General features: G+C 34.7%; 1 protein-coding gene across 1 annotated transcript; it reads right to left on the bottom strand.

Moving 5' to 3' along the window:
* Positions 1-1,161: 1,161 nt before the first annotated feature.
* LOC132561866 (protocadherin-15-like) lies at positions 1,162-15,366 on the bottom strand. The gene is made up of 15 exons (XM_060226574.1): positions 15,306-15,366; positions 12,098-12,294; positions 10,478-10,567; positions 10,022-10,234; positions 8,691-8,822; positions 8,370-8,451; positions 7,937-8,028; positions 7,181-7,363; positions 6,552-6,610; positions 5,608-5,695; positions 5,257-5,379; positions 4,259-4,314; positions 2,946-3,230; positions 2,140-2,632; positions 1,162-1,224 (listed from the first exon to the last, which is right to left on the bottom strand). The coding sequence occupies exons 1-15, from the start codon at positions 15,364-15,366 to the stop codon at positions 1,162-1,164; spliced, it is 2,217 nt and encodes a 738-aa protein (XP_060082557.1).
* Positions 15,367-16,240: the final 874 nt, after the last annotated feature.

Raw genomic sequence — 16,240 nt, 5'->3', positions numbered from 1 at the left:
TGTCCTCTTAAAGTCTAAAACCGAAAGTGTTCTCATTTGGTGTTTTCATTTACTGAACCAGATTAACAGGCCCAGTGCGTTCATATTTCAATAGAATGCATTAAATGAAGGTATGTGCTTCAAACATACAATCATACTTGATGCAATTGGTTTGTAAATAAAAGTTTACCCCATACTGAGTGGCACTCTTTATCTCGAGATGCGTTGGCCTGGTGACGGCAAATCTGCCGACAGATTAACGTCAGTAGAATGTCCGTTATAACGTTGGAAAATTTTATTTCTATGATATCGGATTGATTTCAGTAACGCTTCACATTGCGTCTGACATCAACTGAAAGGATGGCACTTCCGGTTGCGCTGTGCATCGCAACACTTTGCCCGCGACAACACAGTTCAATTACTGTTACTCTAATCTTTACACCAATTGGCATGAAAGTCATCCTTCCCAGCACAAGGTCGATGAACAGTCTACCCATGCACTGACATTGCAAGCTATCACCATAAAGAGCCATATCAAAAAGTCACCACATCGCTGAAATGTTGTACACTACACTCTGATGAGATTTAGTGAAAAGCAGCATACGATGTCAATAAAGTAGTGAATAGCTCTTTTATGGCTGGCATAATATCTAAAATGAGGACGCCTCCTCAGGTAACATAGGGCTTCACAATCTTAATCACAGTTCTTCGGTGAGAGAACACGTTTAATCACCTGATGTGAATGATATCACTCGCTCTATATAAATCTAAATTAGTACGAAAATACTCTACGAAATCAGCAGTCAGTCCATTATGACGTTTTCAAGCCACTAAAGATATCCAATGACACCCATTTGCAGCAGTGTAACCCCATTAACGGCAAAATAATCGATTTTTTTCAAATAGTGGACATATCCGGTTTGCATCAGTTGTTGACTCAATCCAGAACTTACTTGACCCTGATTTGTCACACACAAACATTCAGATTAGCGAGGTAACACTAGATGCTAATATTGCATGTACCATATCACAAAATCGTCTCCAGAAATATCGATGTACACACACGGTTATGGGCGGATATCACTCCGGAGTTCGATCTTCACAGGCAAAAAGTATGTATGTAAACGTTGGACATTTTCTATATTGCACAAAAAACAGCACCGCGTTCTTCTCAAACAAACATCAGAAATAAACTGTTATTTCTGGTTTTTCTTTGGACTTTCTCATTTCCTTTGGAAGGGTCTCCTGAAAATATAAGAAAATACAATGAAGTAACATCAGCACTCTTTACAAATGTTGTATATCGTAATGTGTTTTTATTTAATTACCGAATTCGACACAAAGAAGAGAAAGTTTCAAAATATCACAATTATTCTTTTCTTTTGTTATAAGATATTCTCCTAGATTTAATTTTAACTCATTGGTTGGTTTAGGCTGTTTCTACGTCTGTATTTGCTTCAAAAGATATTATTCATTTGTGAGTCGTTTATACAATCTAAGACTGATTTGATTTATCGATCTACTATCCAACACAACAAATATGTGTTTATTAGTCTTTTTCGTTATCTAAATACATAACATTTCATTACAATTGATTACAGGAAGCTTGTTGTTAACTGCTCGTAGATCAGTAAATAATTTGATGTCTAAAAGGGGAAGCCAATATTTACTATGTAAATACCATGTCTATTGCCAGACGAAGCGAAGAAAATTTTGACTATGCTCAAACCATCTAAAATATAAATGCCATTTCGAATACGGACGGCAGTTTTAAGAAATAGTATGTCATCTTGGGCTGCGAAAATGTATTTAATATTGGTACTTATCAGTGATGCTAGAGGCGATCAGAAATACAACACTCTTGATTTTAATAGATTAGCTTTGATTTGCTTATTAAGTTTATCATTATTTGACATATGATCCAATGTCAGTTAAGGACTGTTTCGTCTGTTAATGCGTTGGTGGATACTGCCGAAGGCCAACCGGCAGGAAACAGCAAAGCTATACTGACAAGGCATGAACCACACCCAATAGTAACATTACCTTAGCAATGTCCTTCACATTAACAAGCAAAGGGTAAACGCTAAGGGAGAGGGGGTATACTTAAGAAACTATTACAATTTGCGCGCTTCCTAAATGAGTGATGAAATATCGGGTTACCTCTGAACTCCGATCGTTGGTGTCACCCCAGGAAAGAGTTTTGCCTTTAGATAAGGAGGATGACTTGTGGGGTCGGATCTTCATTAGGCCCCGGTTACTGTCACCAGTGCTGTCACTGTTACTACTTTCCCCACTACTGCTTCCCTCAGGAACATGAAATGTTTTAAGCATCCCGTTTTGGAATGTATGACGCTCTTCGTAATTATGAAATGAATTTCCATAAGGAATCACAGCTGTATCCAATTGAATTTCACCACTTCCGTCGTTAGAGTGGTTGGAAAATCCATAATTCATTCTATCATCTGATAACGGATTCTCTTGTATGGTTGTTGCTCCGTCTATATCTGAAGTTTCCTCAAGGTCACCGTCAAATTTCATGTCTAACTCGACGGGATCCGGAGATGGATCGCCTGGTTTGTATGTCAATCCCTTAGGGTCAAGGCCATCCTGCAATCTCGCTTTCGTTAACTGCTCGTCTGTGTATGATACTCTCCTGTAATTGGAGATACAAAAGTTTGATCAGCATGTTGTGTTAAAAAATGCTCAATATACATATTTTATCAAATACTGATACAATGTAATGTGTTACATTTCCATATTAAATTGGCCTTTTCTCCAGAAAAAGAATTATTTATTTTTCAATTTAGTAAAAATGCAAGTATACATGCAGACAGACAGTCGGGGCAACATATGATTTTTCTAAACAGTTAAACGTTGACTAAGGCTGACTGTATAAAATTTTTGAAAAGTATTGGCTATTGTAGAATTTTGTCTCTATTTTCTTATTCCAGCTACGTTAAACTTACCTTCGTATGATATATACTATAAGAATAATGATGATAACGAAAAGGACTGCTGCTATAGCGCCCATGATGATAGCCAGTAAGTCATTCCCTCCGTCCGCCATTTTGCCCTGAGTCTCCACAACACCTTCACCAAGAGACCGAAAATTCACCGTTACCAAGGCAACCGTGGACCGCGGAGGAACACCATCATCGGATACCCTGACTACTAACAAATAACTGTCTTCCACCAGATCCTCCGGGGATGATGTTATGCTGATGTCTCCCTCGGAATTAATAGAGAAGAACCTGTGTGAAAAACAATTCTATTTTTATTCCATAATCAACACATTAACAAAGGAAAACATACAACAATGACGTCATTGATTTACTGATGACGAATACACACATAGCTGATACGTCATCAGCATAAAGTTAAGAAATATTCCTGAAAAAAATTGTAAGGATAACTGCCTTAATACTATTCCATAATCAACACATTAACAAAGGAAAACAAACAACAATGACGTCATTAAATTACTGATGACGAACACCTATAAATGACACGTCATAAGCATACAGTGGAGAAAAAATCCTCAGCTCTCATTGGTTAAAGAACATATTCGTTTGATAATGTTTCTAGTGTTTAAATATGCTCTGCATTCAAATTTTGATGAAGTTATAATAACTGACCGTGCAGACCCAACTCTAAAACTGCCAGCGTTATTGAAGAACACGGTCAGTTAAATATCCTGATTAAATACACACAGGGAGTACCGTCGAGAATATATCAAGTCAATTAAGATAGGAATGGGTCTAGCATTGAGGTAAACATGCGACAGTCTTATCAAACAGTAAACCTATGTCTCAAACACAACAGAAACACATTGGCTATGAGATAACGAATATATAACGAAGATAAACAGTGAGTTGTAAATAAATATACATTTTCTGTCTAAATATCATGGTTATCTGGGGTCAAAATTTTTAAAAAAGTGTTGTCAGCAAATTTTCAAATATATTATAGAAACAACCGTATCTCATGATGACAAACATTTTTAAACATATATACTCATATTTGAGTAATTGTAAAAGAAAAAAAAACATGATGACATCTGTTAGTCCGGAAATAAGTTGTTTTCAAATGAAATATTAATTGTTTTAAACATAGTTACAATCCACTGATGATAGCTTCAACAAATATAGCCATGGCATTTGTAGGAAAGTAAAACGAAACGACGTGCTCTCTTATATTAACACGAAATATTAATCGTTTAAAAGGTTATATATACAATCTAAATTCGATTAATATATAAACTTAATGATATAATACTCACGATGTGAATGTTTTTAGCTGGTAATACAGCTGAGTGTTGCCATCCTTGTCAGAAGCCTAGAGGAAGGAAATCACACTAAGATGATTAATCCCTTATCGACAAGTATAAAGAGCACTAATTCGACATGCGTGACTTTTAAATGGTGATTAAAAATTCTGACCCCTTATACTGATACATTATACAAACACTACGGCTGTTTACTAATGGTAATGGTATTCACTCAGGTCTAAATACACGAAGTACTTTTCAATAGGGAGGCAACTCATTTAGGATATTACCTACCACGATAATGTAATTTTGTGTTAGCAGAATGGGAGGCTGAATATATATTTTGGATATGCGTGAATACATTCACACGAATAAAAAATAATAATGAGTATAATGGGGTAAGATTTTATATCCTATTTTCCTCAACATAAAACTCATGAAATATCATTTTTACAATTTGTTTTTATTTATTATTTTTTTAATAATTATCAAAATTATGATGATTTTAAGACATATCCTCATTGTATCCATTACATATCATACTAAATTTCAGTCATTTGTCTACTGATTTTGGATCATTATAAACCATATCTCAAATCGTACGAGCGTAACAAATACACATAACATGGAATTATATAAAAGTTAAGAAAAAATACAATCTGAAACACGAAACTAAAATCGTCATCATATATGGATGATCCCATGTCCTCAGGAATATTTGGAATACATCTTATGTTCAGAAAATTCAACGCCCGATGTCATACCAGTTTGTGAATATGATTATGTTATCCTGGCATAATATAAGCCATGATATTCGGAACTTCTCTATAGCTCGATCAGGTGATTGTTAAATTAGTGACGCAGCGGTCCCGGGTTAGAATCCTAGCGTAGGCATTGCTATATATAATGACCTTTTTAACATTAATATATGATTAATATCAATTTTGCTTTTTTATATAGTCTGACACTCAAATAATGAATTTCTCGTGGAAATATAATTGCAGCAATACCTTAATAACAGTGATTATCGCGCCCTGTATTCTTTCTGTTTCCACTGTGTACTCATCATTCCGAAGTTCCGGGGTATTGTCATTGACATTCTGGACTCGAATGTGAATAGACGTAGACGCCACCTGGTGACAACAACATTACACATTAGGAACAATAACTCAAAACAGCTTCCAAAACTTCATGTGTCTATTTGGACATTATCTATAAAGAGTACACAATAACGTGTGTATTTATGAAAGGGTGACAGTGTAATCTTCGTAAATAATTGTAATTTGTACGGTATACATGTAAAATAAAACGACCTATTAAAGGTGTAAACGATTGTTACGTATAAAGCATGTATTACTTACATGTACACCATCAGAAACCTGCAGTGTAAATCGATATTCCTTGTCGGGACCGTCATAATCCAGAGCCTTGACTAGAAATATGTTTCCCCTGAATTAAAAAAAAAATATCACAAAAGTTTAATATCACGTTAAACCTTGCTTTTATTCATTAGTGAACTGTTAATTTTTGAACACTTTAACGATTTTAACATCGATAATTTATTATGAAAGTAGTGAATAACGCCACATTCTTCCCCGCGAAAGGGATGGTTAAGTGATATATATCAGCACTGCCACATCTAGCCAACTTGGCGCATTGGCTCTGCGTCGGTATTACTACGGCCAATTGTGATTTTTAAGTGTTACTTCAACGGAGCTCAGCCGATTTTCTCACCGTTGTTGCTTTTGTGTTCCAGTTTAGCTCCGGCTACTTACGTCGGTAGTGTCAGGGCATTACAAGAAGAGGTATTATCTAAGTCGACTTCTGGTATACATATAAAATCTCGGCTTTCTTTTTCTTAGACATTTACATTAGGGGCACCGTGGAAACAGTGTATATACCAGGGTACTTTTACAGGTATCTCAACTTCCTCTGATTGTTTATCTCCGAATACAATTCATACATATCCGAAAGTATAAGCAGAAACGTTTGCTTAATTTCGACAACTCCCATGTTGAAATGTGTATTTTAAGTCTTTTCTAGTTTCTCATACCGTGACCAGCTTCGATGTAAGATCATCAATTGAATATAGATTTCCAACCGAAAGAAAGAACATTTCCAATCATAAGCAGAGTATATGTAAGTACACCACGAATTTGCAAGCATGAGTAAAGTAAATGGTATTACGTTTTAAGATGTCTACAATGTTCCGTCTTATTTGTGTATTGAAGTATATTGTACAAATTAAGGTAGCTGTAATACGTTAGATTCTATATTCAACCATCACTTTCACAATCACACCTACCTCTGGTCTACCGCAAATTCCAGTATACTTTCCATAATAGTGTAACTAAGTGTTGTAATCTGAAATGAATGTCAAGATTCATATTCTTTACTCAATATTTTCTAAATTTCATTTGAGTAGAATATCTTTTAAACACTAGTTGATGGAGAACACAAATTTTGGCATTGCATTACATTGTAGAAAATACTTTGGTTTCTGCAACACGTTCATTGGTTATGTTTTAACATTTACACTGAAAATAACGTATATCAATATCTATTTTTAACACAGCATACTTTAACTCATTACATGTAACTTGATAAGGGACATACATACTGTTTGCAAAATATGATTGGATCTCGGTTGTAAATACAAATATATGAAAATTCAAACGGAGATTATGATGAACAGATGTTACATAATGGAACTACGGTGTGTTCCCCCATTATGTGATCAGTACCCTTGCAGGAGTTGTGTTTAGCCATGAGCGTGACAGATTAATGGATGATAGAAGTTTTGTTCAATAGTGCATTATACATGTAAATATTGGCACCTCAATTTAAGCGTTCTTTAACTCAGTTTTTAATTTATTACGTATTAATGAGTCTAATGACGTTTCCGTAATTAATGACAAGAAGATATAAACTTACTGCATTGCAGACGTTAACCGGAACTGTCATGACAGTTGTTCCGGAAGGTTGGCTCTCCGATATGGTAGTTTCGTACAAATTTTGTGGGAAAGAGGGACCATCTGACAGACTTGAATTGTATCCAGACACAACTATCTGCACCAAAGCTGCGCCGTATCGCAAAGGATTGTCCCGCTGTACCGCCTGTAGAAGAAACGCTAGAGTAGTCTCCCTTTCTTATTAAAAAAAATGAGGGGTTTGTTTGTTCTAGTCACTTAGATATATTGTTACTGGATCCCATCCGGATACTGTTTTGTGAAAACTAACACTACGTCATAAGAATGATCAGGATTCTAAGAATAATACAAACGCAATACATTGAAAAGTACGTTCCGATACGATTTGGATTGCATTCAAATATCTAAAATGCTTCAAAAACATATATATCTAACTATGGAAACGTTATTACCTAAAAAAAACTATATTTTTACTAAATTAGCAATTGAAATGACAATGTATATTTATATCTAAGATAAAGTCTAATCGCGCAAAGTATTCTCTCACACCCACAACCCATTTTTTCACTTCCTGTGCGTGATTACATCACACCATCTGTAGAGTCATTACAAGATACAAGATGTCGGATATATACGACACTGAGCTTCAAAATATATATATTTTTTTTATGAATTTTTAAAAAAAGTTTCAGTAAAAAGGTTACATGAGGTTATTCTGTTTTTATTGTGGATCCAATAACATACAAAGTCATCAGCATACCTTAAGTATAGCTGAGTATGTCGTCTCCGACAATTGTGCCTCCACTGTTATCTGGCCTGTGATTTCGTTGATAATGAAACGATTTTTTGGGTCTGTGAAAAATGCAAAGAAATGATAGACAAAATAAGATTAAGAAATGTCTTATCCATATTTATCTGAATACAATGTTATCAAGAAATGCTTTTATAAACCGCTTCAAAATCATGATTTCTATCCTTTCGCATTACTCTGTTTGGGTTTAACATACTTTACAAGATTTTTGATAAGCAGAAGTATGAATCACGACATGACAAAAATCGTGATAGAGTTATGACCTCCATCGTAACAAAACACTCTGGTGTACAGCTTTTACAAAACACTCTGGTGTACAGCTTTTACAAAACACTCTGGTGTACAGCTTTCACAAAACACTCTGGTGTACTGCGTTACGTACCTAGCAGATAATAAATAACAGGTGTATTTAGCTGGTCTTGATCCTGAGCTTTGATTGGAGGATAGATCGTAACTACGGTACCCTGAATAATAAAACAACAGACAAATGTAAGAAAATATTGATTATAAATAGTACATCCAAATCAACGAAATAATAAAAAGATAAACAGAAAAAAAAATAACAATAAATAACAAATCTCATAAAAAATATGATTTAGAAATAAAAGTAAATTACAAAAAGATGACAGTTTCTATGATTATAAAAATATCAACTGATCTTGATGTATACAAGTAATTTAAATAATAGAACTGTTAGTCTTACCCTAGTTGCATTCACGTGTACATTTCCGTTGTAGAAATCGAAAGTGAAAGTAGGATTGAGGTCATCTACATCAACGATGTTTATGGTCAGTGTTGCACTGCTGCTCAAACTGGCTCCACGCACAGGATTATCCTACAAATGAATACATTTTCAAATGAATTGTTTGCTATCCTTCCCTCAACTTATTCGTCCTTCTTTCCAAAGTGACTGAATATGAATATTCCATTCCATGAACATCTGCACTCTTATAATGAATATGAAAGTTGATTTTATTTTCGCGTCTTTATAACTTAGTATGATGGTATAACTTCTATAAAAAGCGAATCAGATTTAAAAAACTGAGAAATCAGATTTCTGGAAAGGTAATTATTCCTCAAAGGGCCATAACTCTGTAAATATTGTTATTTTTTAACGAATATTACACTTGGTTTACGTAAATTGCTACCTTACTTGGATTTTCATCTGATAGGTTATTTGTGTCAGCAATTAAGTTTAAGTGTTTGTTTTTTTTTCAATACAGAGCTTTTCATCCTTTCTGAAGTTGTACAGAGATGCATTTACCGTGATTGAAGTACTTGAGTTTCACATGATCATCTAAATTTAAGAATAAGCAAAATCCCAAAGGTATCTCTAAGAGAACTTTGTGGATAGTTAACCACTTGATTATATGAGATATAGTAATATATAGTTATTTTCGGAAGGAACTTTAATGTAAAAGAATGTCTAAAAGGAATAGTCGCGACTCTAGGACCAAATAAGACGAGGTCTAGACAATAGCAGTAGTTTAAAGACAAAAATATCTTCAGACGTTATCATTATAGTAGATCAATATGACCGACCAAAGGAATCTATCGTTCAACTTTCTGAAAGAAGTCCAACATCGCAGAACATTCTGCTTGAATATTGGTATCTTGATATATCTTTTTAGACCCATTGTACCAAGTAACATTGAAACAATGGAAGAATGATGTTCAAACGTCAAGTGATGCACCTATACATGACGTATTAAGTTTAAACAACATCTACGTACAAGCTAAGATATTTTAAAATGCGATGAAAGATTGTACAAAAAAAAAACCACCAAAAAAGTCAACAGCATATTTTAAAACAAATTTTGATTGTGATACAGTTGTATAGCATAACAATGAATTAAACTCCATGCTTCTTCCTTCAAGGACCCGTACGTGATGCTGAGCCTAAAGTTTGAAACCAATAAGGCGACTGAGAAAAATCAAAAGTGATCGAAAGAAAAATCAAAATCTACATAGAAGAATCGTTACACAGTATTTCATGACATCTAAACACACATTTCGGCGTTGAATTCGACTAACCTTTGCTTCAATCTCCACAGTGATGGTGTTGAGTGATTCGTAATCGAAAAGTTTCTTGAGTTTGATATCAGGGTAAAGTGGGTATTCGATATCAAAGTAATCGGAGTAGGGCCCATTGAGGATTCTGTACGATATTTGATCATTTCCACCTCCTCTCTGGTCAGCATCTGTCGCTATAGCGCCATCAAACACCGTTGTACCAATGGACGCGTCCTGGAGAAAAACAAGCCTCAATGATTACTGATGTATAACGTTCTTGCTTAATTCTCATATACTCCATGTTGGAGAAGCATTTCAAATACCATAAAACAGATTCTATTATTCCATTATAATACACGATGTTCCGGAATTGTAGGCTTATTTTGCTTTTTGGAAGATGCCTCACAAGAACATTTGAGTACAATTTTAATTAGTGTCTGATAACTAGAATGTCCTATTTCCAACTGATTATCTTACCTCTGTGATGTTGACGACGTAGTTGGAGCTTGTAAAAATTGGTGGGTTATCGTTGACATCCTCCAGTATCACCCTTACAGTTAGCGGTATCTGTGAATGAAGATCGTGATCTGTTGTCCAAACGGCCAATACCCAATACACAAGCAATAAAATTATTGGAAAGAGTTAAAACATGTGATTTGCTGAAGCTATGTGAAACAAATGCATACAGATGATTGAACCTATGGGTTTTGTGCCCTGTAAGAAACATCCCAGAGCTTTAGAAAATAGTAATTACTAATTCCTGCTTAACATTGCATTGTAGCTGTGTCCATCGTCAGTATATTGTGACAGGAAGTGGTGTCCTGCTGGGTCTCTTTGGCACTGCAGGTTTATGTTACTTTGAAATCGGTATCAGTTCCACACTAAGCGGCCATACAGAAACATATCGCAACTATCCAAAGACACATAGTCACCTCGCAATATTGAAAGAGTCCGTGCTCAGATAATGCTTGTTGCTGATACCATGTTAAGGAAATATGAAATAAGATTCAAGGAAAGAGTTAGGTTATATAAGTCATGTTAACAAATGAGAAAAAACAATTCCATTGAATATGAAAAAATATAATAGTTTGTAAAATGCAAAATATTATATCATGGACATCAGAAATATTGAAGTCAAAAATGTTTTAGGTCGTTCAATTTTTCGGTGTCTTAGATAAATAGAGTACTTAAATACACATATCATTCAATATCAATGGATAACACCTGAAATACTAGTGAAACCGACTGATAAAACGGCATATCATGAATACTAATATTGTATCTAAAGTCAGAGGATATCACAAGAAACTGGAATTGGGACGGAAAATATTCTTACTGTATGAAAAAGTTCCACACACAGGGAGCAGGGCGTTTAGATAAAACTGTCTCAGATTAAGTGTGATTTACACGAGAATGTCAATAGTCTTTCAGCGCCACGTCTGCCAATCTATGATAGAGTGCTAAACGACACGCAAACTCCACGATACTTTTTCTCCATGTATGGAAATATAGTACAAAATCGCCCTTTTTAATGCCATTTTGGTGACCATTTACATATCTGTTTGTTACGTTCATTTTCAAGGGTGAACTGAGACAGCAGTAAGTCCTATTCGGTTTAGCTTTTGGTAAAGCCTAGCATATTTAAACAATATCAGCACCCAATCTTGCATAGGAAGACTATCTCAAATTATTGAATTATCAAAATTTCATTTTTTTGGTGAGTAGAGGCTTCTGGCACTGAAATGAATTCAGTAACTGGAAGTCATTTCGACCCTACGGCGGTTTCTGAAAACAACGGTAACCAAAATATACAACATGCTAATAATAACGTAGCATGTATCAGTGTTTTAAAGTATCACTCTGGCAGCTGTAAGAAACAAAGACACATTCAACCTTCACTTTAAATTTTCCTCAAGGGTGTCCAATATTTAGTGCTTAACCTTATCTAAATCGGAAAACTACGACAGACAAGACTCATCTAAAAAGCAATTCTTTCATCTTCGGTTTATGTCGCTTAAGGGATGGAAAGGAACATAGTTATGTATCTTCAGAAACACATCACTTTTTTTTATAAAGATTTCAAACTATCAGACTTACCGCAGGCAAGTCAACTTCGTTTATGATTCGGCAATTGACCAGGAGGGTTATAGTTCCAGTACCCTTATCGGTGTCAAGCTCCACCTGGAGAGTGATATTCCGGCTGACCTGATCTAGGAGGAGGTAAGGATTGGATTGCTGTGACAAATTAACTGTCTCAGGATCACCCAAGACGTCCAGTTTCCCCAGTACAGATCCTTTAATGAAATAATGATATTGATTTAATCATCACTTCAGCAACTGGTACACTACAGTGTAAATATAATATGTACACAACTAATCTTATACAATGGTCAAAGAAAATGCATCAAATTAAATGTGATATATGTAATTCATTCTCCGTTCAACTTAAATTTTGCCTGGAATCAGTATAAATTCCTGGTTACCACCACAATTTACTGACTGTTTTAGTATAATTAAATACTGTTTAAGTTTGGTTTTCTTCTTGCTTCAGTATTCATTCCTTGTTTCAGTACAGTTTACTGCTTGTTTCGGTTTAATTTACGACATTTTCGCAATATGATTTACACTTGTTTCAGTGTGAATTACGTGGTGCTTCAGTATGATTTATTGTATAATTTTCTTCATGTTTAGGAGTTACAAGTAGATGTTTTTACCAGTATCAAATATACTTCTTGCATCTGTGTAAACAAACAGGACACTGCTTGCATTAGTGTTAAACATCACAATAATTGGTAAGTGACAGGGTGTCATCGATGAAGCATAATTTTTTGCCCTAGTTTGTTTGAATTTGGGTTTGGATAAACTGTTGACATATCAGCTAGGTTTGTTTGTTGTTGTTGACTTTTTTCCTCGTTTTTATTGCTTTTGTATCAGAATAGTTAATGTATCAGTACATACCGACGGGTGTGTCCTCGGGTACATCAGTTATAAAACTCTCGTATCCTGTCGATGAAATGGAACACGGATCTGCAACTATAGAAATACAGAAATGATATGGAAAGAAATTATTATTATATAAACTATGATTGTGTATGTCTGTAACAGTAAAAGGCCAGATATGCTGAGTAGTTTGTTTATGTGTGAAATGTTCGATTGCTTGGAGATTAAGTCAAAGAATGTCAAGATATGAATAATAGCAACAATGGATGTTTCAGCGTGCATCGTCAGAGGACGCCGGCAGTCAATCAGACCGATACAAACATTCAACTGACTGTGATCATCGACAGGAAAAGCAAACAATGCATGAGACCCATATCAACGTTTCAGAGTGCAATTAGGACAGAAGTAAGAACAATTCTACACAAATCATTCGTAACAGGCCCGCTATGTTTAATGTCACGTGTTACGTGTAAGTTTATACACAACTATTAGTAGATTAGCAGACAGACTCCGCCGCTAGTTTATGTACATCCGGAACACATATATAGGTCATAACTTTCATCAGCATAGTGTCTGATGACAAAGAGATCCTTCTCCAGCAACAGACGGAGATAAGTACAGCATTTTGAATGTGACCATTTAATTGATTTTTGGGTAAGGTGTTTTTTTTACATTTAAAGGTGTACTCCAAATGAAGTATGAGAGAAAACAGGCATAAGCTTTTTTCAAGAACTGGGTCAATAAACATTGTTCTCATTGGTTCTACCTCGATATTCTCGTCAGTTTAAATAAACTCATTAAAAAGCGACTTTCCAAAATATTTTATATATTTAAATTTAAATATATTTAATCACGGGACTTTTCACTGCTTTTCTACGTGGAAAACTAAATATTTTAATCGGGCAATTTTAGTAGGAAATGAAACAATGTTTTGTGAAAAATATCAATTTTATATCATATGAAATTGACAACTCTAGTTTGATCCTGTTGTAATGTGCTCTTGGTCTTCCTGATGAAAGAAACCGAAATGCCAACATTTAACGCACGTGAGGTTTTTTCCGGTAAGTGACGTAACAGTTGTTCGTTTCAAATTCGAACCTCAGTCAGAAAAAAAGAGTAAGGTTTCCTTTTTCATTACCTGAACCTCTAATTAAATTAAAACTTCATAACACATGTTATGTTACAATGTTAACTTTTAACTACAAAAACGTTTCAAATGTGTCAGTCGTAATGGCATATGACCGGACCTAGGTGTGTGTCTTTATATTATACAATATATAGGACAGAAAAATAATTTTAGAGTAAGATGAAGGAAGTATAGTACAGGTAATGAATTGAAAAAGTAACAATAGTTAATTGTTTACAGAATTAATTAATTAATCATTTATAACGAAATTAGCATGCCATTGTAGAAACGTCTATTTCTCTGGATCAAACAATTGGATATAGAGAGAAATTCAGCTTCATCACACCGCATATGTATTTTTTTTTTTTTTTTTGCTTGGGATTTTTAGATAAAAAAATGAACCATCGAAGCAAAAACACCACTTACGGTAATACTTCTAGTGAGTAGAGTTTAGGGAATTGAGCCCGTATTATTGTTTTTGAAATTTGTATTGAAAGGTGCTATTCACTTGTGTGTCTTTTGTGCAATATCTGACTTGAGAATATCTTTTCAATGAGGAGAGACTAAATCATAAAGACTGTGCATTTCAACCAAAATTACAAGGTCATTACTTTATTCAAGAATCAAAACCACATGGATTTGGCGCAGGCTGCCTATTCTAGAAGATTTGATCGGAGTCAATACGACTTCATTCTCTGAGCCTATATTTCTGATGGTACAAAAACACATCTTATATGGGCATCGTCGTGGCACCAGCATCAGTCTGTGGGTGATGTGAAGCACGTTGCTTGTCCCATTATGTCAGGAAACTGACTTCAATAATAGCTTGCGGTAGTCATTTCTGATGTAACACGTTTTTTACCCAACATTTTAGTTTTTTTAATTCATTAGAGATACTGTAACTGATGTGATATTCAATCGTAAAAATGTGTTACGGGTTTCATGACGAATATGATGGGGAATCCCTCTCAATTGTGTTTCACAAAATTAATTTCAGCATGACAATAATTCCTCCCTAAATCTTGTAATCTTTGCTGTAATAGCTTTTTCCAGAGTTGTATGGACGGCTTCATTAAAGCTGTAGACTACGTATGGCGTGTGTAAAAAGGTGACATTAAACTTCGTCACAGTCCCAGTTGGATGCAACAAGCTGACATCAAATATCGCACATTTCTTGAATACGCATGCAATCGCTTGTAGTGCGATAAGCGGACGCAGTGGTGATATTTCCGTTTAAACCTTGATATTTGATTCGCAGATTAAAGCTATCCACCTTCAATGAAGTCACGTGACCAGCCATGTTCGCGTAGAAAAACATAGTTATCTGTCACGTGACGTATTGAAACGCTATAATACATCGTGAAAATAGTCATGCACAACTCATAAATGTTAGATACACAACAATTATTATAAAAGTAATCAAAAAGTCGTCTGTAAACAAGAAATCGGATGTCATGAAACACATCAAAAGTCAACATCTAGGAAACAACCAACAAAGAACATGATTTCCTTCCATTATAACCTTCTTATTTTACTACAATTGCAATTATTATACAATATGTTTAACAAAATATTACAAATGAATACCACATTTATATATCCGATAACTGATTATCGAATAGGCTTACTTGTTCAGGTCGGTTTGTTTTTCTGTTATTTTGAAAATATGAGAGATTTGAGAGTGCGGTAATGTCAACATAAGATAGATATTAGTCATCATGATTACGTCACTAAGATGTATATGGCATATCTCCGTAATGCCTATTTTATCAAAGAACTAAATATTTGACCAATGACATCAAATCGATTATTATCCGAGGAACCAATCACAGTAAACTGAGTTGGCGAAATACGTCAGCAGCAAAGCATATGAAAATAAAAAAGCATGGTTAGCACATTTACGAACGTATTGCGAAAGCAATTGTAACATGAAACATTATAGCTAATGATGATATATAGATATCGTGGAAAAAAGGACCAAAGAAGAAGCAAACAAAATCGAAAAATAAATCCAAATTTCTGCAAACTATTGCAAGTTTCTCTATGGAAATTTAAGTGGATGAATATTTCATACCTCCTATTCTGTCTGTTGGGAATAGTTGATCAGGAATATTTTTATCCTAAAGAAATCATGGGAGAAAAATTAGCCCACCGTTAAAAGGAAATAAATGTGT

This window comes from Ylistrum balloti, unplaced genomic scaffold (genome assembly GCF_031769215.1).
Source record: "Ylistrum balloti isolate Yb309-2 unplaced genomic scaffold, AGI_CSIRO_Ybal_v1 Utg371294, whole genome shotgun sequence".
Taxonomy (NCBI): Eukaryota; Metazoa; Mollusca; class Bivalvia; order Pectinida; family Pectinidae; genus Ylistrum; species Ylistrum balloti.
The sequence above is the reverse complement of the archived record's forward strand: the minus strand, read 5'-3'. Positions and strand labels throughout refer to the sequence as shown.

Excerpts from the sequence above, each read along its gene's own strand:
- LOC132561866 (XM_060226574.1), bottom strand. The coding sequence starts at position 15,366 with ATGGCTGGTCACGTGACTTCATTGAAGGTGGATAGCTTTAATCTGCGA. Across the intron at positions 10,568-12,097 it reads ACGAAGTTGACTTGCCTGCG|ATACCGCTAACTGTAAGGGT; the intron begins GTAAGTCTGATA and ends CTTCATTCACAG. Across the intron at positions 6,611-7,180 it reads CGGTTAACGTCTGCAATGCA|ATTACAACACTTAGTTACAC; the intron begins GTAAGTTTATAT and ends CATTCATTTCAG.